A 21,290-nucleotide genomic window follows, 5' to 3' on the forward strand; every position below is an offset into this window, starting at 1 on the left:
GGGGGGTTGGGCAAGGGTGGAGGCAGGGAGATTATCCAGAAGCTACTGTAACAATTCAGGAGGAGACAATAAGAGTGTGGACCAGGGTTTAGGAGCAGGAAGGTAGTGAGAAGAAGCTGGATTCAAAATATGTCTCAGAGGACACAAGAGGATTTGCTGATGGATTCAATTAGGGCTCGGGGTGGGAATAGGGTGGTGGGGAGGTTGAAGGGTCAAGACAGTATGGAGTGGCCAGAAAACAAGGCAGGGAAGATCAAGAGAGGAGAGGGATTGGGGAAGGATCCCTAGTTCAGTTTGTGTGTATTAGATGCTCAGTCGTGTCCAACTCTTTGCGACCCTATGGACTGTAGCCCGCCAGGCTCCTCTGTCTATATACACGTTAAATCTGAGACACCAGTAAGACGTTTGAGAAAGAATTTAGGTGTAAGTTTGGAAGCTGGCAAGTGTAGAGGCTTTAAATCAGAAGAGGAATCCAAACACCGAGTCTGGGACACAGTGAGGTATACACATGAGGGGATGAGGAGAGCCCAGCATGGAGCCTGAGAAGGGAGGAGCAAGAGGCCGGAGGCGGAGGTGGACAGCAACTGCGGCTTGATCCGGCCTCAGGCGGGGCTGGAGCTCACAGCCTGGGGCTCCTCCACTCCCAGGCCGCTTTTCAAGACCGTTGTGGAGCTGCATGTGGAGGTGGAGGCCCAAGCCATCATCCACGTGGAGACTAGGGAGAAGGACCACGCCCGCCTGGTCCTCAGCGAGTGCTCCAACACCGGCGGGAGCCTGCGCATCAGCCTGCTGCACAAGTGAGTGCCGCCACCTCTCCCGGCCCCTTGCACACCTGGGAGGGAAGCCAGGTGGTGCTCTGGCCCCATTTTACAGATGGAGAACACGGAGGCCCGCAGAAAGAAAGGGACTTTTCCCTCCTGGTTCCTGGTCTGGGTCTCTTTTCAGGAAATCGGTGACACCAAAGAGAGCTGAAGGGTGAAGCAATAATGATGGGATCTCAGGCATCGTGCCAGAAATTGGAACAAACATTTGAAAGTGGAGAGGAGGCTCTTTTCTGGGCCCCAAACCACCACTGGCAGGCTTGGGTGCAGCCATGGGTCTAAACTACGGAGTCAGGCGAGCATAATGCAACTCTCGCATTTACTGTCCAGGCAACATTCTGGACAAGTCACCTCCCCGTGCCTCACCTCCATAGTGAGAGGATGAGATCGGGCAGTGATCTCACGTACCCAGCTGAGTGCAGGGCACACAACAGCTGCTCAAAGACAGGATGCTTCCCTCCATCCCTCCTTAGCAGGAGAATGGGGGAAATGCCCACTGCCTTCATTCCAGTGTCCAGATAATATTGCTAAAGACAAACCCCAGCCGTGTCCTTGAGAACCACCATCTTCCCCAGGGTCAGGGGCTACACCCAGCCCTGTCTCCAACAGGCCCTGTGCCTTGGGCAAGTTCCTTCCTTCCCTGGACTTGGTCTCGCCTTCTATAACACAGGGGAGAGGTGACCATCCCTGACCCACTTCATCTCTCCCCTCTTTTCCTCCCTCAAAGGCTCTCCTTCCTGCTCAAATGCTTAGCCGACAAGGTCATAAGCCTTCTGACGCCAGCGCTCCCTAAACTGGTGGAAAGCGAGGTAAGTAGAGTCAGCGTCTCTCTGGTCTGTGAAGCCTGCCCCCCTGTGGGTTAGAGGTGGAACTGCAGGCTGGTGCTAAGGGACCTGTGTCTCCTTTGAGTGGGACGTTTCTGGGCTTGGGTCATTCTTTCAGCAGTGGATCCTTGTGGTCAAGGTAATGAAACTGCCAAAAGACAGCCAAGGGACCTTGACAGTGATGTGCTGATAAATTGTTAACAATCGACTCAGGAGGGGTTGGAGGAAGGAAGCCCTGATTTGTAGCATTCACTGACTTCCCTGCTGTAAACACTTCTTCTGTTGCCAATTTCAAGCTACTAGTGTGAATTCACTAAACAGAAATTGGGACAAACATTTGAGCAGGGTCAGGAAGAGATGCTTGGTTGCACATTAGTGGGTGGTGTTTCCACCATGCAGATACAATAGACATATATAATCTCAAGAGCAATGGATAACGGTACAATAGAACAGAATAATTAGGAAGCAATGAGTTTTGAGCTGACTTTGCTCTTAGCATAATTTATTTAATTGTAAGTGTATACAACTTGATTTTTAATAATGTCAGGTTTATCACCAAGCTTAGAAATTCCTGAAAATTTAACAGTTGGTTCTCAAAAATTGATCCAAGCTAGCTCTATCTAGGACACCAGGATCCCACTCTACCCTGGTTGTGTCATCAGGGGCTTGTTACCCAGCAGGTCTTGTTGGATTTATTTTTCTGAGTCAGTGAACACGAGTCCATCTCCCTTTATATGTCCCTTATATGTCACAGATAAGCTAAAACTCAATAAGTTGGATTTATCTGCCATTATGACCATTGATTTTCACTGTGAATTCCAAGATGTGCTCACACCAATGCTTCTCCTGGGATTAAAAATACCTTATCAGATAATTAATATATTTTTTATAGTAAAACTTTTTTGACTGAAAAACGCAATATAATAACCAAAACTTTGGGAGAAAAATACCCATAATCCTCCTACCTTAACTTAGCAGCTATTTTTTCTTTTGTATATTGTTTTCCAAATGTCCATCCATCTGCACTCATACTTTTATGTGGCTGCACTCAGCATCAGTATTATTTGATATCCTCTAAGTTATATCTATTTCCTATACCACTCTATGATAGTCATAACTGTTTTAATAGCTTCACCGTATTTAATAATGTCTTTAAATTTTTATTTATTTGTTTGTTTTATTTTTTGGCTGCTCTGGGTCTTCACTGCTGTGTGAAGGCTTTCTCTAGTTGCAGTGAGCGGGGGCCACTATCTAGTTGCAGCCCATGGACTTCTCACTGTGGTGGCTTCTCTTGCTGCAGAGCACAGGCTCTAGGCACGTGGGCTCTAGTACTTATGGCACCGGAGAAGGCACTGGCACCCCACTCCAGTACTCTTGCCTGGAAAATCCCATGGATGAAGGAGCCTGGTAGGCTGCAGTCCACGGGGTCACAAAGAGTCAGACACAACTGAGCGACTTCACTTGCACTTTTCACTTTCATGCACTGGAGAAGGAAATGGCAACCCACTCCAGTGTTCTTGCCTGGAGAATCCCAGGGACGGGGGAGCCTGGTGGGCTGCCGTCCATGGAGTGGCACGGAGTCAGACACGACTGAAGCGACTTAGCAGCAGCAGCAGCAGCAGCAGTTATGGCACATGAGCTCAGTAGTTGCAGCTCACAAGCTCTAGAGTGCAGGCTCAACAGCTGTGGTGCACAGACTAATATGCTTCCAGAATGTGGAATTTTCCCAGGGGATTGAACCTGTGTCTCCTGCATTGACAAGCAGATTCTTATCCACTGTATCACCAGGGAAGTCCTATTTAATACTTTCTAAAACCTTTCCAGAGAGCCTTTTGAAAGGAATAATTTTGTAAAACTTAGCTTTACTTATGTGAGATTTTTTTTTTAAGAAATTTTTCTTCTACTTAAAGGTGACAGTTTCTTAAAGTAGGGCTCAGCTGGAAATTTTTTCCCAGCTTCCGGCAAAATCACATTTTAACTGGCATTATACTTTACTAGCTAAAAATATATCTTCCACTAGAAAAGATAGCAAGAACCTGGGATTATAAAATGTTCTTTGCATAATAGCCTGTTTTTAAGAGTCAAAAGCTGAATACAGTGAGCAATTTGAAAAACTGAGAAACAATTTGAGAAAATATCTGCTTTTAAGAGTGAAAAGCCAAATCCAGTGAACAATTTGAGAAAACTGGCCTTCCGTCAATCATCATGATTTCCCACCAGGAATCACTGATTTGAGACTACCTCCTGTGAATATTTCACGTGGCATGAAGGGAAAAGGGGCAGCATGTTTAAATGTGGCAGGAGCCCACCTAGAAAATGCTAAAGCCCCTTTCAGCATGGGTCCCAATGCCAGCTGCCCTTCAGACTTCCTGGGAGGGCTTTTTTAAAATACTGATATCAGGGCTCGACCTCAGAGATTCAGATTTAATTGGTCTGGTGGGGCCCTGGTATCTCAGAGGATTCTAGCTCCCCCAAAGGAGGATTTTAGCATGTCACCATGGTCGAGACCCAAGGGTAGAACTAAAGGGAGGGGAATTACGAGAGGGTGTGCAGAGAGGGCCAGGAACCCCTTTCCCACGAGGAACAGGCAGAGAATGTTGGGAGTCCCTGAGCCCAACTCCTCCATCCTCCCTGGGTTCAGGGTTGGCAAAGCAGCTGGCTTTTCATAGGAAAAATTAACATTTATCAAAGTACATAGTCATTTCTCAAAAATAGCAAAAGGTGGTCAACCAGAAGGTTCTTCACTGGTGAATTTTAACCTAAGACAAAATGACGGTGTCTCAGAGCACTGCCCTGGAAAACAGGCTGCTTCGAGCAAGGAGCAAGGCCTTTGGGGCCCAGGATCAAGTGAGGTGAATGTTTAACTTCCTTCCCAAGCAGAAGAGCCGAGGCTGGGGTTGTCACTGTGACACTTGGTCCCCATAGTTCTTCATTTCGGGGGCTGTCCTGTGTACTGGGGGATGCTTAGTATCATCCTCGGCCTCCACCCACTAGGTGTTAGTAACACTACCCGGTAAACTGTGTGCAGGGTCTTAACCTCTGGACTGCCAGGGAATTCCCGAGAACAGCTGGAATTTTCAGGGGAGAAGAATTCAAGGGGCAAAGAGATGTGCTGGGGCTAGAAACCCACAAAGAATGTTTACCAGTCTGGTTGCATCTGTCTTTCTGGCCTCTGTTCTAATGTGACACATGCAAGGAAGTCAGTACCAAGGGTTGACTGAAGAAGTGAATGAAGGAACGCATTCTGGATTTCCCTCTTATGGGAACATGGGCTCTTGTGAATACGATGAGTCTCATGGGGAGGACAGCTGGCAGGTCAGGCACACCTGGACACTGGGCAAGGGACAAATCATTGCAAAAGATCCCAGGTGACACCAGAAGCTGTGGCGATCTCTGAGCAGTGGTAATGGTTGGGGGGAGTAGACGCACCATTGAGTCCTCAAGCACATGGGTGAAAATTTGGCTGGCCGTGGGTACAGGGGCGGGACTCAGCCAGGTGAGCTGGGCATGGGTCACTGTGGGGCTGTGTGCTGACCCTGGCTGATGGAGGCCCTGCATCTGTGCTGTTGCAGCTGTGTCCTGTGCTCAAGGCGGGCTTTGAGGACATGCGTGGGGAACTCTTGAATCTGACGAAGGGTAGGTGCACCACTCTCTCTCCTTTTTTCTTGACTGCTGAGCTGACCTCCAAGCACTGCCTCTGCTCTCTGCCCAAGGCAAGCCTCCCCTGGTCAGGCCTGAGCAGCAACTCAGCCCGGTAGCAAGAGGGACAAGCATCATCTGATCTCTGCCCAGGATGAACAGACAGGATATCACCACAGCTGTAATTTCATGAGTACATAATACATGCAAGGTTCTATGTAAGCCAGTGTGTGCCCAGATAAACCCAAGTTCAAATTCCCGTTCTGCCACTGATTTGTTCCATGGCTTTGAAAAAGGGGGCTTATACATCCCTGCCTCCAGGATTGTTGAGGATTAAAATTTTATGGGAGAGTGCCTGGTACATGGGAGATGCTCTGCATGTGCTTACAGATGTGTGCTGGCTGGCTGGATGGATGGATGGATGGCTGGCTGGATGGATGGATGGATGGCTGGATGGATGGATGGATGGATGGCTGGCTGGATGGATGGATGGCTGGATGGATGGCTGGATGGATGGATGGCTGGCTGGATGGATAGATGGCTGGCTGGATGGATGGATGGTTGGATGGATGGATGGATGGATGATACAGAGACTACTGTGGGCTATCAGAGAAGAGGGATCAAGGGAAGAAACAAATTGTATCCTCAGACCCTTCACAGTTAAAATCTGAATTCTTGGACCCCCTCAGAGAGGGGATTGGTGGGGAGAAGAAAACTCTACCATCTACTCTTTGGGGATCTGAAGAGGCTCATTCAAAGAGCCACCAGAGAGGATTGGGAAGAGGAGAATGGAATCAATAGGTTTTCAGCATCTATAGAGCACCCACTTTGGGCCAAGTCCTTGGGCTGCTTCACTGACTCCTCAGACAACTCCATGAAGTAGCAATCATTATCCCACTTAACAGATAAGGAAACTGAGGCTCAGAAATGAAATCATTTGTCCAATTCACAGGAGGAATTAGTGATAGGGGAAGGCTTAAACCCAGTTCTGTAAGTTTCAAGTCTGATTCATTCAGATCTGAGTGAGCTGATTTTGCTAGGTGTCAGTCCTGTACAATCTACAAGGCAAGTATCCTACTGCTTCCCCATTTTGGGCCTGGAGAATTCCAGAGACTGTATAGTCCATGGGGTCACAAAGAGTCGTGCAGGACTGAGGGAACTTTCACTTTCCCCATTTTAAGATGAGGAAACTGAGGTTCAGAGGCAGGAAGAGGCTAGCTAAAGCTACTAGGGCAAGAACCCCAAGTCTATCCAGCTCCTCTGTTCCCTAGGGGCAGAGCAGGAGGGTTCCCCAGGCTCCACAGGCTCTCCCAGAAGCAGGCAGACTAAGGAACGAACTTCGCACATACCTCCCTGATCTCTATTCTCCACCCAACAGCTAGGGCAGATGAGACGCCACTGCCACCTGGTGGCCAAGTGGGGAATCCCGAGGAGGACGCAAGGGATCCCTAGGACAGACCCAGACCCTGCCAGGGTGGAAGGTACGGATCAGACTGGTGGGGGAAGTGGAGAGGTATAAACAATGGGTCAGTTTTGTTCCAAACCAAAATGTTGACACAGGACCAACTGAGTTCAGATCCTTTTACAGTATACCCTTGAGCAAGGCATGTCACTTTTCTGAGCCTTGGTTTCTCTATCTGTGAAATGAGGGTCATAGCAGGACCTAAGGTTATTGTGAGGATTCCATGAGCTAACATGTGTACAATTTAACGCATTACCAGGTGCTTGATAAATCTCAGCTTGATAAGTCTCATTATATTTATCATTGTCCTTATCAGCATCATCATGACTCCTGCTCCTACCCCTACACACCTGCCCCCACCCCGAGCAAAAATGGTGCTTCAGCCAAAAGCAACTTCCCACCAAGCCATCCAATACTGCCCTCCACCCTCACAGAATTTTCTTCTCCCTGAGCAGTGCCCATGTCTCTCAACTCTGAGCACCTGAAGCTTGATTTTATTTCTCCTGTCATCGACCACAGTGTTGTCCATCTCATCCTAGGGGTGAGTATCATGGGACCTCCAGGGGAAACTGGGGACATTCCTTCCCTTCTCTGACCACCAGTAGTCAGAGACCATTGATCTGCTTCAGATGAGAAAACACGGGTCACAGTACACACAGGCAGACTTAGAAAAGTCTCAACAAGCTGACCACGTCCCACATAAACCGTTCTGGCAAAGAAAAGTCAGCGTACGGGCCACACACAGAATATCGACCCCAATGACCCAACCTCCTCCAACCTTGATTTCTGCCATCAGGGGCCAGAGTGGGAGGGACTCTTGGTCTTTCTCTCAGGCAAGCCCCTGACAATCCTCAAATATCTGGTGATTCTGAACAAGAGCCCAGGATGCAGACACATCATGAAGGATCACACAGATCTAAACTTCTCTTCCAGCTCCAAAACTCTCTGGCTGCGTGACTTGGGATAAGTTTCTTCACCTCTCTGATCCTCAAATTCTTTTGTAAAATGTAATAACACAGTCACTAAGGAGAGGAGGAAACGATACCACATGTGGCCTGGCAGGCAGGAGGCGCCCAGTAACCATCAGTTCTTTCTAAAATATGGAGCCACCCACCACATGGGGGGCTGGACACCCTCTGGCACCAGGCCAAGCAAGGCAGCGTGAACCTCAGACCTGTTTTCATGGACCCCTGGAAAACTACAGCATCAAACATTCCCATCCATTCTGCTGCAGTCTTGAATTTTCTCTTCTTCTAAAGGGTTTCTGGGGTGTCTGAGAAGTTGAAACCTAAGTACCAAACAAGACGTCTAGATTTTTTAAAAACCAGAGATTACCTGAGGGGTGCAGATGGAGTCGGTGTTGCTAAGTAGCTGAGAGAGCCCTTCATCTACAACAGCCAGGCACTGACTGCCAGGCTAAGCTTCCTGGCAGCAACTGCAAAAAGAGAAACCGGCTGGAGGGTGTCATTTCCTTCTAGGTTATTACTAGATACACTGTGGAGCTTGAGTTCTCTCTGCTCTGTGTCTCTGCAGGCCAGGTTGTTCAACTCGGAAGGAAAGGTGACTAAGCTGTTCAATGTTGCTGGGGATTCCCTGAATCTGCCCACCCTGAACCAGACCACTTTCAGGCTCACCGTGAGGAAGGATGTGGCGGTCGCTATCATAGCTGCCTTGCTCCATTCGGGAAAGCTCACAGTCCTGTTGGACTATGTGGTAAGTCTCAGCATGCAACAGAGCCTGAAGCCAGCTCTGCTGCATCATGGGGATTTCCTGAATCAAAGAGGGCATAAGGACCCCCCTCCCCAAGCAGGAACCTCCTTTCAGGATCAATTTACATACTTCCAGCAACAGAGAGCTCACTCCTTCCTTGAACAGAGCCTGCCTCTGACATATATATAACTAGAGAGCTGAAAACCTCCTGTAGCATCCAGCACCAGTCCTCGTTCTGCCTTCCTGGAACCTGAAACACCTGCTTCCTCTATCAGATAACAATTCTTGTCCAAAGGGCATCTTAGATATTGACTGGCCCGGGGACAGCAATGCACGGCTGCCGTCCACTGCAGGGCCCACGGCAGACATCGCTCATCTCCCAGGGCCCTCCTCCCTGTTGAGCCTGGATTCTGTCACAGCCACGGAATCCTGATTAACCCAGCACAACAGAAAACCACCACCAGTCCACTGGGGTGTGCCATCTCCTCCAGGTGACTGATGGGGCCCAGAAGAGGGCAGGGTTGGCCCAAAGATAGGGGAGCAGGGCAGGACTTTAAGTCAGCTGACAGATCACCAAGTTCTTGGGGATTAGAAGTCAGGACGAGGGCCTGGAATGACAGGGAAAGGGCCGTGGTCACCAGCAACCACATTCACGACTCTAGTAAGAATTGGGTTGCTTCTCTGTGTCCTCTGAGAACAGGAAGCTGCCCGTAGACCCACAGGCACCACCAATCCACAGTAAACGTTCAGGCTGGCTGGGACTGCATTCCCAACAGCCACTGACACAGAGGCTGTTTCCCACCAGGCGCAGACACGTGCACTGGGCCACCAGACTCTCCCAGCTTCTCTGGGGTTTGGGGGATCCCGGCAGCAGGACTGTTGGAGGTGTGTCTCCCCTCTCCCCACCAGCTGACCAGCTCTGACCTCCTCTCTTCCTCAGCTTCCTGAGGTAGCCCGCCAGCTGAGGTCAAGCATCAAGGTGATCGACGAAACGGTTGGTCCATTTGCCATCTGCAGCCTGGAGGGTTTGCTGTGGTCTGTCTGCTGGCATCTGGGGAGGGAGGGAGGTGTGGGACCACTCTGTCCCCCCAGCACTGGTGACTGTAACACACTGCTCCCTGTCCTCATGGAGATTTCACTCTAACAGGACAGTTAGTGGTGACGGACAGATAGATTCTAGGGGTTATAGGAGAACTGCCAGGGTATCTGAACCACCCTGGGAGATGAGGGAGGGCTTCCCTGAAGGAAAACGTATTCCAGACAGAGGGAGAGTCCAAACCAAAGACTGTGAGATGGGCAGAACAACAATTTATTCCAGGATCTGAGGAAGCACAGAGAGGAATGGGGGAGTCCAGGAAGGTGGACAGTGGCCAAGTCTCACGGGACCACATGGGGCTCGTGGACTATGGGGACTCACTTGGGAAGCGTCATATGGGTCTGATGTCCTTCCAGGCAGCAGCGCAGCTGGGGCCCACACAGATCGTGAAGATCATGAGTCACACGACCCCAATGCTCATTCTGGACCAGGGCAATGCCAAGGTGGCCCAACTGATCGTGCTGGAAATATTCGCCACCGATAAAGACAGCCGCCCCCTCTTCACCCTGGGCATCGTGAGTTCAGTTGTCTGAGACGTTGGCAGCAACCTTGGGAATCCCCCTGTTCACTGTTCTTGTTCACCCTCTCTTGCTTTGCTAAACCTTTCTGCCACTCTTATTACCTCGCGGAGCTAGGGGAAGGGAATTTTGAACCAAGAATCAGGGGCTTTGGTGGCTCAACTCTTAATTAGTCAGAATCTTTAAGCAGACATTTAATTCACATGCACAAAGGGAATTGCATTAGCTCACATACTTGAAGGAGAAGGCAATGGCAACCCACTCCAGTGTTCTTGCCTGGAGAATCCCAGAGACGGCAGAGCCTGGTGGGCTGCCGTCTATGGGGTCGCACAGAATCGGACACGACTGAAGTGACTTAGCAGCAGCAGCAGCAGCAGCAGCATATACCTGAAAAGTCCAGGTCAGTGCTGGTTTCCAGAATAGCTGTATCAGGTGTTCAAACAATGTCATCTTCATTCTTCTCTCTTCCCATCTGGCAACCTTGTTTTCCCTTGTGTTGCCTTCATCCTCAGGCAGTTTGTCCCTTCTTGGAAGTGCCCCTAACCCACATCAGGCTTATAACCTATCAACTTGGCAACCTCAATGGAAAAGCTTCTCTTTCCCAGTAGTTCTAGCAAAAGTTCCAAAACTGACTCTCATTGGATGACTTAGGGTCAAATGCTTACTAATGAACCAATCAGCGTGACCAGAAAAATGAAATATGTAAATTTTCTGAGCTGGGACATACACACATATACACACACACATCCCAAATTGGGAGATTAGGATTGGCTCTATCCAAACCACAGGCCTAGAAGGAAAGGGGATAATTCCTCTTCCTCTTCCAAAAGATAAACAGAACTAAGTCATCTCCAAGTAAGTTCTGAATTGCTTTTCTCAGTAACAAAGCAGGTCAGATCTCAGAGCTTCCATTTAGAAGGACCCTGTGGATAAAGATCTGGGGGTGGGCTCATCAAAGGACAGGCCCAGTAGAAGATATCTCAGGTAGGACCCCTAGAAACAGGCCCAAGACAAAGACCCTTAGAAAAGTACTGTACTGGGGGAGAGCTCCCAGGAGAAGGACTGAGCAAGGATGTGGCCTCAGCTGGAAGCTGGCTTCTGCTTCATCCCACAGTGAGCTCTGGAGCATGATGGTGCCATGGGGTTGAGCCCAGGCTGAAACAGGAAGGCCAGCCTCTTGTATGCCCTTGTCTGTCAGTTACTGGTCACTAACTGCCCCCAAGGTAGGAAGAACATAACCTCCCAGCAAAAACAGGTCCCCAGACCAGGGAACGGCTGGGAACTGTTAGCAGCAGCGACACTCAGCAGCTGAGGAATGGGTGCCCCAACCAAAAAAGGGGGATCTGAGTGGGGCACCACTGCATCCTACAGAGGACAAGGTGAAGGAAGAGACGAGGCAAGATCCATGGTTGGGCCCTGGATAAGCAAGGCCTTCCATGCCTAGCCAAGGAGTCTGGACAGCACCTGATTGTCGGAGGCCAACGTTACCCTCTCCTTACAGGAGGGTGGCTGCAGGCCCTGTGCAAGCTGTCCACACGCCTTGTCAGTGGGCACCATTCACACAGCTACAGGGTGCATGGTGCCCTGGCTTCCCATGGGGATGTGGGGATACCCTGATCCCCCAACAAGCAGGGAGAGGGGACCGACCCCAGCCAGCCTCACTTCCTGGGGACTTCCCTTCCATGGCCAATAGCAGGCACTTTTCAAAGGCCACCATCATTGGTCAGGGAACTAAGACCCACATTCCACATGCATTGTTCAGTTGCTCGGTTGTGTCCGACTCTTTGCCACCCCATGGACTACAGCATGCCAGGCTTCCCTATCCTTCACTACCTCCTGGATTTTGTTCAAACCCATGTCCATTGAGACAGTGGTGCCATCCAACCATCTCATCCTCTGCCACCCCTTTGTCTTCTTGCCCTCAATCTTTCCCAGTGTCAGGGTCTTTTCCAAAGAGTCGGCTCTTCACATCAAGTGGCCAAAGTGTTGGAACTTCAGCTTCAGAACCAGTCCTTCCAATGAATATTCAGGGTTGATTTTCTTTAGGATTGACTAGCTTGATCTCCTTGCTGTCCAAGGGGACTCCCAAGATCTTCTCAAGCACCACAGTTCAAAAGCATTCCACCCAGCATAGCCTAAAAAGAATTAAAAATTAAGAAAAGACCTCCAAGCCCAGGCCTGCCAGAGAAGTCTGTTCTCTGGGTGCAGCTGCCCTGGAGCCTGGTACTCAGCTCACCTGAGTCTAAGGGTCAAGATGCTGGATGTATATACCTGTGTTTGAGGCTGGCTCAGCTTCTGACTTTTGCAATAATAATAACTGGTTAACAGTCACCATCCGGCCTGTCCCTCAGTTTACACACCTCTACAATGGGATAATAATGGGACTTATTTCACAGAGTCATGAGAATCAAAGGAGATAATCAGACAAAGCTCATAAAACACCATCTGACACACAAGGAGGGCTCCCGTGAACATTGGCTCCTGTCATCATTGTCAGCAGCAGCAATCCTATGCGCAACCTTTTCACTGGGGCATGGGTACAGGTAACAGCCCTGTACCCATAGAGAAGGAATCTGAGGCCCACAGAGGTCAGACCCTTTCCCAAGGTCACAGCCAACGGCTGAGATTCAGACCATGTCAGCTTGACCCCAGAACTTCCGTGCAGAGCCCCACACCCAACCCCTGACAAAAATCCTCTAAATAAAAGGGTCCTGGGTTTCTCTTGTTGCAGGAAGCCTCCTCGGACATTCAGTTTTACGTCGAAGATGGCCTACTTGTGTTCAGCTTTAACGAAATCAGGTAAATGCAAAAATTACTGAGAAGGTTCTGGAGATGGAAATGAGTCTGCCTGGTGACCACTGCTTTCTTTAAACACCCAGTGTCTTGAACCTCTGGGGTGTGAGTATCACGTGAAGGCTGCTTGGGGATGGGCAGAAAGGGAAAGGCCACCTTGCCTGGATGGTCTCCTCCATTCACGATGGTCCTCACTCGGGGGGGTGATCTTTCTGCCTGCTTTTTGGGCAACCATGTGCCTGCTATCTCCCCCGCTTCCCCCGCACATTGCAATGTAAGCTCATTCCAGTGTAGGAGGGCATTACAATGTAAGCTCATGAAGCCAGGGTTTCATGTGGGTCCCTGCTGTATCCAGAGCCTGTGCCATGTCTGGTGCATGGTAGGTGCTCAGTAAATAGTTGTTGAATGAATGGATGGATGGATGAATGGATGCGACTCCAAGCGACCAGCCTCATGGGCATCTTCTCTTGCAGAGCTGATCGGATCCATCTGATGAACTCAGACATCGGTGTGTTCAACGTGAGTATGAACAGATTTTCCCTGGGGATGCAGGAGATTGCCCAGGATGATCCACCGCAGAAGGAGACATTGCCTAGGAATGGCTTTGAATAAGGTCCCCACAGGCAGCTCCATGGTGAGCAGGCCAGCCTTCCCAATCTTAGCCACAAAGTCCAACCGCCTGGCTCAAGTGTTTACTGAGCACCTACTGTATGCCAGATACAGCTGAGAGTCTACACATTCGCAAACACACAGATACACACAGACTTACCTTCTGTAAAGTTTTGACCATAAATTAGAAAACAAATCTATTTTATAACACATTTTGCTCATATAGACTCATCTCAGTGACCCTGGGCAGCCCCTTCTCCTGAATCCTCAGTTGCCCTGAAAGTCAAAATGAATCAGAGATCTCAAATTGGCTGAATCCTCTCTTCTGCCATGGTGGGGTATTTGTTTCTTGGTTTGGGTGGGGGAGGCATATTTTTCCACCCTTTTGTTTTGCCTCTTAATTCTTTTTTTTAATATAAATTTATTTATTTTAATTGGAGGTTAATTACTTTACAATATTGTATTGGTTTTGCCATACATCAACATGAATCCACCACAGGTATACACTTAAATATTTTTAATGGGGTGGATTCCACATGAAAATCGGGACGTCTGGCTTGAGAAGTCAAAAACTCAGGAAACAGGATGAAATTCCTTTGGAGAATTCTGCTGAAACAGAGCAGTGGAGCCTTAGAGATTGGAGGCCAGGTGTGCATCCCAGAATGCACCACAGTCTCCCCACCTGCCTGATTTAGGGCCAGCTGGTTTGCTCCCCCCACAGCATGTCTGATTCTTGAGCCCTGGCAACTCTGACCAGCAGGGAACCTGAGACTCAGCATATTCACCTGCTGCCCTCACCACAAGGCAGGGCCGTGCCCATCTGAGGAATGGCTGAGAGGACTTCAGACTCTCAGCCAGGGTGACGGGGCCATTTCTCTTTCACAGCCTAAGCTTCTGAACAACATCACCACCGAGATCCTCACCTCCATCCTGCTGCCAAACGAGAATGGTGCGTCCCTTTGCTGTCTGATTCCCTGCTCCCCAGGACACTGAGGGCAGGCGCTTTACCTCTCCTGCCTGTGCCTCCATGTGGGGCCCCTTTCATTTATTTTCCACCTATCCTCAGAGCCTTGTTCAAATTCCGCCTCCTCCAGGAAGCCTTCCGGGTCAATCCAGCTGGAAATGCGCTCTCCCATCTCCAACACCCCAGCCCAGTTTGCTCACTCACACCAGAACTTAGACATCCATAGAGGGTGTGGGCTCATGGGCTCATGGGCTAACAGCAGGAGAGAGACAGAAATGGAAACAACCAGAGCATGCTCAATGGACTTCTGATACACCTGGGCTCTCGTGCTGATTCTTCTGCTGGCTACCTGGCCTTGAACAAACTACCTTATCATCCTCAGCCTCAGTTTCTCCATCTGTAAAATGGGGAAATAGCAACACGTCCCTCAGAGGCATAAAGAAGAGGTTTTTACAGAGAAGAGAGGGGGCGCCTGACACAGCCAGTGCTTAACAGTTCTTGCTGTTGTTGGCTGTAGCTGGCATTACTATTTGTGTCACTAGTGAAGGAAGCCAAGAGAAAAGGGGGGATTATTCTTACTGAACCTCAGGTCCTGGGGGTGGGTGAACTGGTAACCTATGTCCACCCTGCTTTTTTCATGTCTTTGTTTTATTAGAGCGAGAAATCTCAAAGTATAAGCCCCTCTGCTGTGGATGATGGGAGCCCCTGATGGTTCTTGAGCAGGAATGTGAGAGGATGTGAGGGTGCCCTTTGAAACAGCCAGAAGCTGGGGCTGGAGCCAAAGAATGGGGAGACGAGGCAGGGTGGATGCCAGAGCCAGAGGACAGGAAGCAGAGGCAGAAGTCTGAATCAGGCGTGCCACGTGCAGGAACTGTGAGCCCACTGACAGCTGCCCAACCCCACCACCAGCTCACAAGTCTCTGACCGCATTTGTGATTTCAGGCAAATTAAGATCTGGGATCCCAGTGTCAATGGTGAAAAACTTGGGATTTAAGTCGATTTCGTTGTCTCTGACCAAGGTGAGTGGAGTTAAACACCCTCCCCCAGGGAGGGCACAGTCAGAGGGAGAGCCCTGGGATGGGAGATAGGGGCTGCATTCAATCCTAGCTCCCCAGGTCACTTATGGGGATGTTGGGCGAGTCCCTTCTCCTCTCAGGGCCTTGTGTCCTAGTCTGTAAGTGGAAAAGGGTGACTGTCCCAGTCTGGGGTTATGTGCCTCCAGCCTTTTCCATCCTACCTGTCATTCAGGCAGGGGGAAGGGAAAGAGGCTTTATTAACTGTCTCCAAAGACATGTTGACATTTGACATTTTCAGCTGCCCACCTTCAAAATCTGTCCATACTTCAGCTGGCTTTGATGGAGAAGTATGACCACATACTGTGCATGATAACAAAAGAGGCTAAGTCTAGACTCAGGGACCAAAGAACTGGTTCAAATCCAGCTCTGCCTATTTCTAGGCAGGGATGTCTGAATATACAGGTCATGCACTAGTGAACTATTACATAAAATGATTCAATTATCACATAAGCAGTTTATCTAAGACACATGCTGCACTTAATTCATGTTGGATGGGCAACCGGTGTCCATATAACTGGGTGGCTAGAGCTTAGTGTATTTCATGTATCTCTTATTAGGGGGCATTTAGCAACTTTCTCTTCTTCTTCTTTTTTTTTTTAAATCAAGTTGCAAACCATAATTCATCATTGGCAGTTTGGGTTGGAAAGATATCATTTCACTCTTTTTTTTTTTATGTTTTCTCCAAATTTCCTGTTTTGCTCTATTCCTTTGTTTAGGACTAGCATCACACTGATACCCTGTTTATAGTCTTATATTTTAAAATCTAGTCAAAGGAATGAATAAATGGATAGATCTGAGATCAAACAAGTATGGTTTGAAAAAAGTTAACGGTAGAACCTAGGTGGTGAGTATACAAATATTCAGCATAAAGTTTTTTCAACTTTGCTACATATTTGAAAATTATCATAGTAGAAATTTGGGGGAGAATCTAATAGGTTCCATTCCTTGCATCACACTTAGTTTCCCCCGAAAAATCAGAGTGTTCTTAAAAACGTTAGCTGCCTAGGACCCAATGGATACAGTCAGGAATCTACACTTGACGAAACTTCTTGCGAGATTTGGTGATCTGCTGGAGTGGAGACGCTTGTCCTGTATAATCCCAGACTGTGCGCCCGGGTACTTCATCCATGCCCCAGACACCTGCGTGGTGTCACTGGTCACACACAGACCCTCCTACTCTGACCCTTCCAAGAACCCTTTATGAGTTCAGGGTCCTGACTCCCAATGTTAGCGGTCACCTAGTGAAGGACAAACCACCATAAGCCACAACAGGGCAGGATGTTAAAAAATGTTTTGAGGGGACTTCCCTGGCTATTCAGTGGCTAGGACTGCTCCCAATGCAGGGGGCACAGGTTCAATTCCCTGGTCAGGGAACTAGATCCCACAGGCCACAACTAAGACCCGCTGGAGTCAAATAAATAAATAAATTAAAAAAATTTTTTTTGACTTTTCTCCTCCAATTCCAGGAAGCCCTTGTGGTCACCCAAGCCTCCTCTTAGAACCTCAGCCCACTTTCCTCTCTCCCAGTGAAGACTTGCACTGTGGTCCTCCAGGGAAGGCTGTGTCTCAGTGAGAGTGTGGGAGCCAGCGCTGTAGTCTGTCCCTCCCTACAATGAATAAACTTTGTGAATCTTGCAGTCCGGAGTGTGTCTTTGTCCCAATTCAGGGTCATTTTGTCCCCTGGTAAGCTTAGGGACCAGACATCTGAGCCACATCTAGGTCATGTTCGAGCACATCTGAGTCAATCAGGGCCACGTCCAAGCCATGTCTTGGTGACATCAAAATACATGTGGATGAGGCCCAAGACTTTGACCACCTCCCTGAGTTTCAGGAATGAGAAAGCCAGTTGCCACCTCCTGCCTTCCATGTCAGTTTCTAGACCACCAATGTTAGGATAACCTGTCTGGCGGGGACACATATTGAGTTGACCTTGGTGATGTGGCGAGTCCAGGGCTCACTGAACAGCGTGACCCTTGGAGGCAGGCTTTGAGCTCTGATCTGGACCCTTCAATGGTTGTTTGACCCTGGGATGTGGCTCCCCTTCTCTGGGCCTCAGTTTCCTTCCCTGTAAAATGGGGAGAATTGTAGTCCCTACCTTGGAAAGCTGTGGTGAGAATGCAATGAGAGAAAATGGTTCCCGGCACCTGGGAAGTGCTCAAACAATGCCATCCATGGGTGACGGCATTGTCATTCTTGTTACCTGAGCTCCAGGATGTTGGGTCTTATCACTGAAGTCCCTTCCAGCTGAGACGGTGCGTGACTGCCATTGTGTCCCTGTCTCCCCTGATGTCAGTGGGTTGGGGACAGACAATAAGTCCTCTGTTCTCCAGCCTTCGGGCCCATCCCAGCACACAGAGCTCATGTCCCATGGGGGCTTGCCAGGAAAGGGCGGGCAGGTGTTTCAGGAAAAGACGCTACCCAACTTCACAGTAAAAACAGCTGTAAGAACACCTCGAAACATGGAAAGGCAGCCAGAAAGGCATTTCTCCAACAGGACTTGGCTAGGCCCACACAGGGCGCTAGCACTCAGGCCCTGTGCTGCATTTCCCACGCACCCTTGGCCCCCAGCCACGCTTTGCGGTCCATATCCCACACACCAGATTCCATTATTTTTCTAAGTCGTGTTAAACCTGGGATTTTGAGCCCCGATTCACAAGGAACATGAGACAGTCCATCTCCATCCTGTCTGGGGTGGGGCTCCGCTGTCTCCCTAGAGTCCTACAAGGTTCGGTTGTGAGGTTTCCGCGGAGCCTGGAGGATGGGGCTGACCTCTGGTCTTTGGTAACATCTTGTCCTGATGAACAAATGGCCACCCTGCCTCAAGATCCTGTGTCAGAGGTGAGCGGCGTGGACCTCTGGCCACGCTGGGGCACTTGTCCAAAACAGCCATGGCCATGGCTCCCGGGTTCTGACCACCCAGATCCCTTGGCTTCCTAGAGTTTGGTGGGTAAGTAATCCTGCTATCTTACCCCATGGGAGCAGGGAACCTCTCCACAGTGGCTCCCACAGCACCGCAGAGGGACTGAGCCCCAGGTGTCCACGGGTCGCTTGCTTGATACACACTTTTATGGGCTGTCTCCCTCCCTGCCTCACTTTCCCCCTCTCCTACCAATGTCTCCTGGCACCACCTCCCAAATCAACTACCCACTCTCAATCCTGGTCTCAAGCTCTGCTTCTGGGGAACCCAAACCAAGATGAGCATTTGTTCTGCAGGAGCAAGGATCTTACAGACCTTCAGTCCCACAGCCTTCTCTACAGCCAATGGATCTCTCACTTGACAAGTGAAGACATTGAGGCTCTGACGGCTCAGCCTGACTACCAAGCAGCCCCTAACCACTACACCATACTGCCTCACTCTACTCTCTGCTCCCTCATCACTCTGCAGGGTCTCTGGCCCCCATAAAGAAGAAGAGAGGTGGTCTTCTGTGCCAATCCCCTTCCAATTTGCACCCTGAAGCACAAGCAGCATCTGTACACCTCCAAGGCAGGAGCCCCAGATCCAAAGCTCCAAGATTTCAGCCCCTTCTTGGACTGGGGGAGGGAAAAGTCCTTGGCTTCCTTCTGACCCTTAGCAGCAAACAACAAACACCAAGTGATGTCACAGTAACTCTTCCTGCCTCAAAGGAATCATTGTATTTGTCTTACAGATGAGAATTCAAGTGACCACAGAGTCATTGAAATGGTGGGCACCCAAGCCTCACCCACTTGCCCCAGCCTCCCATCTGAATCCACAGCAGGACAATGACCCAGTTTCCTTGTTCCTCAAAATAACAGGACAACTAATAGCCTCTGTTCCCTTAGAGTTACTCAGTTCCCAGCACAGGGCTAAACACTTCCTGTGGGTTAATGTTCCGATTTTACAGATGAATAGACTGAGGCTCAGAAACAAGAGTAAAGATGTCTTTTACCTCTCTGTGTACAAGCTCTTTCCAGAGCTTCCCTTTTATGGAGGAGACACTCAGGAAATCTCCCATCTCTTAGCAGAGACTAGTCAATAAGGTCAACAGAATCCACGGCACTTCAGCCAAAATATTCCCTCCTATTCTATTTAGAGAAGCCAGATATTGGAAGGGAAGGGAGACCTTATGCGATATCTGTACTTCTACCAACATCCTGCACCAGCCCTCGGTGGCTCAAATGAAGAAATTTACCCTACAGCCTTTTTCTGCCAGAGGCAGGATGATAGCACTTGACAGTAATGTTGAAGCCCAACCAACAGAAATAAGGAGGACCTCCCCACTTTTAAAGCATCTTCCAAGCAAAAAGTCCATGATTTTATGAGATCCTAGAAAAAGTTCATCCCATCTGAAATATTGTCCCCAACAATATTAACATTAGCCATTAGTTCTGACATTAGCTAACAGCATTATCCTAGCATTTCCTGTGCAGCTGCTGCCTTCTAGAACCAGCCCCTCTGCCCCATGCATCCAGCTCAAGAATGGAGTTTAACACCTGCCCTGACTGCATCCCTGATGGTAAAAGGGAAAGGAATTATCCACAAGGAGAACCCTATGGAAAAATCTAAAACCCTCCTAGAAGTGAGTCCTGCCCACCATTTGGACGGCTGCACCGGCTGGGGGATGTTGGCGCAGGTGGTTACACGCATTTACCATGTGGTACCAGTACCCACGAGAGAGGACCTTCGCAGAGCAGTTTGGTTGGAAGTAAGGACTTGAGGTCCTTGGAGCTGTGTACATAGTAACATTGAATTTCCCTTTCACTGGGTAGCCAGTTTCCTTTCTGAGCCTTTATTTCAAATCCCAGTTTTGTCACACACATGCTGTGTGACCTTGAGCAGATCACTTAGCCTCTCTGGGTCTCCATTTTCTCATCTGTAAAATCAAAAATAAGATAAGCAACTTTGGGGACTTCCCTGGTGGTCCAGTGATTAAGAATCCGCCTTCCAGTGCAGGGGAAGTGGATTCGATCCCTGGTTGAGGAAATAAGATCCCACATGCCACAGGGCAACTAAGTCCGTACACCTCAACTACTGAGCCCATGCACTCTAGAGCCTCTTCTCTGGAATACGAGAAGCCCATGAGTCTCAACGAAGACCCAGAACAGCCAAAATTTAATTAATTATTAACTAAGCAACTTTTGGGGAACCCTTCCTATGTTCCAGGCTCTGACAGCCACATGACTTGCCCCACTGACTCTTCACAATACCCAAAAGACATAGATAGATTTATTATTCCCATTTTGCAGACATGAGAAGTGAGGCTCAGGAGGGAAAGTAACTGGCCCACACTTACACAGCTACTGAGTGACAGTGGGGAATTGAACCCAGACCTGTCTGGCTGCAGAGGCATGGCATGGGTGACATATATGGAAAGGGCATGGGGAGCGGCCGCGGGTGGTCACTGGGCCCTTCCCATGCCTGCCTCCACCCCGCACCTGCTCTCCTCCACACATACCCCAACATCCATCCTTGCTCCCTTGGGTTCTGTGACCTCTGCATCCTGCAATATCAGCCTCCTTGGGTCCCTCCTGAGAGCTGGAGGCTCAGCTGGAGGCCTTGCCCAAGGCTCCATAGCTCTGAAGTGGCTCCTAAGGGAAAGGGCCTACCGCCCAAATCACAGGGCCCCCACACACTTCCTCCCTGGGGTCTGCTGACCCAGGACTAGAGCCTGATGCTGGGACCCCAGTGACTGGCCCTACCAGTTTTAGTCAGAAGCCCCTAACAGTCTGGTGCCAAGAGGACCCCTCCCTCCACTGAAGGGCTCCGCTGAGCGCAAACCCCGCCAGGAGGCTGGACTTCCTGCCTTGCTCCTTTCCACC

At 49.5% G+C, this 21,290-nt stretch overlaps 1 protein-coding gene across 1 annotated transcript in view; it reads left to right on the plus strand.

The window, feature by feature from the left end:
* The window catches only part of BPIFB1 (BPI fold containing family B, member 1), a 23,446-nt gene extending 6,293 nt beyond the window's left edge, over positions 1–17,153 (plus strand). The window contains exons 5-16 of the mRNA XM_010854851.1: positions 648–797; positions 1,549–1,630; positions 5,218–5,281; positions 7,202–7,287; positions 8,280–8,459; positions 9,397–9,450; positions 9,909–10,067; positions 12,802–12,869; positions 13,337–13,382; positions 14,358–14,421; positions 15,379–15,455; positions 16,979–17,153. Of these exons, the coding sequence (XP_010853153.1) occupies positions 648–797; positions 1,549–1,630; positions 5,218–5,281; positions 7,202–7,287; positions 8,280–8,459; positions 9,397–9,450; positions 9,909–10,067; positions 12,802–12,869; positions 13,337–13,382; positions 14,358–14,421; positions 15,379–15,455; positions 16,979–17,011 (1,063 nt within the window). The 3' untranslated portion in view covers positions 17,012–17,153. The remainder of the gene's footprint in view (positions 1–647; positions 798–1,548; positions 1,631–5,217; positions 5,282–7,201; positions 7,288–8,279; positions 8,460–9,396; positions 9,451–9,908; positions 10,068–12,801; positions 12,870–13,336; positions 13,383–14,357; positions 14,422–15,378; positions 15,456–16,978) is intronic.
* Positions 17,154–21,290: the final 4,137 nt, after the last annotated feature.

Source organism: Bison bison, unplaced genomic scaffold (assembly GCF_000754665.1).
Source record: "Bison bison bison isolate TAMUID 2011002044 unplaced genomic scaffold, Bison_UMD1.0 scf7180017864352, whole genome shotgun sequence".
NCBI lineage: Eukaryota > Metazoa > Chordata > Mammalia > Artiodactyla > Bovidae > Bison > Bison bison.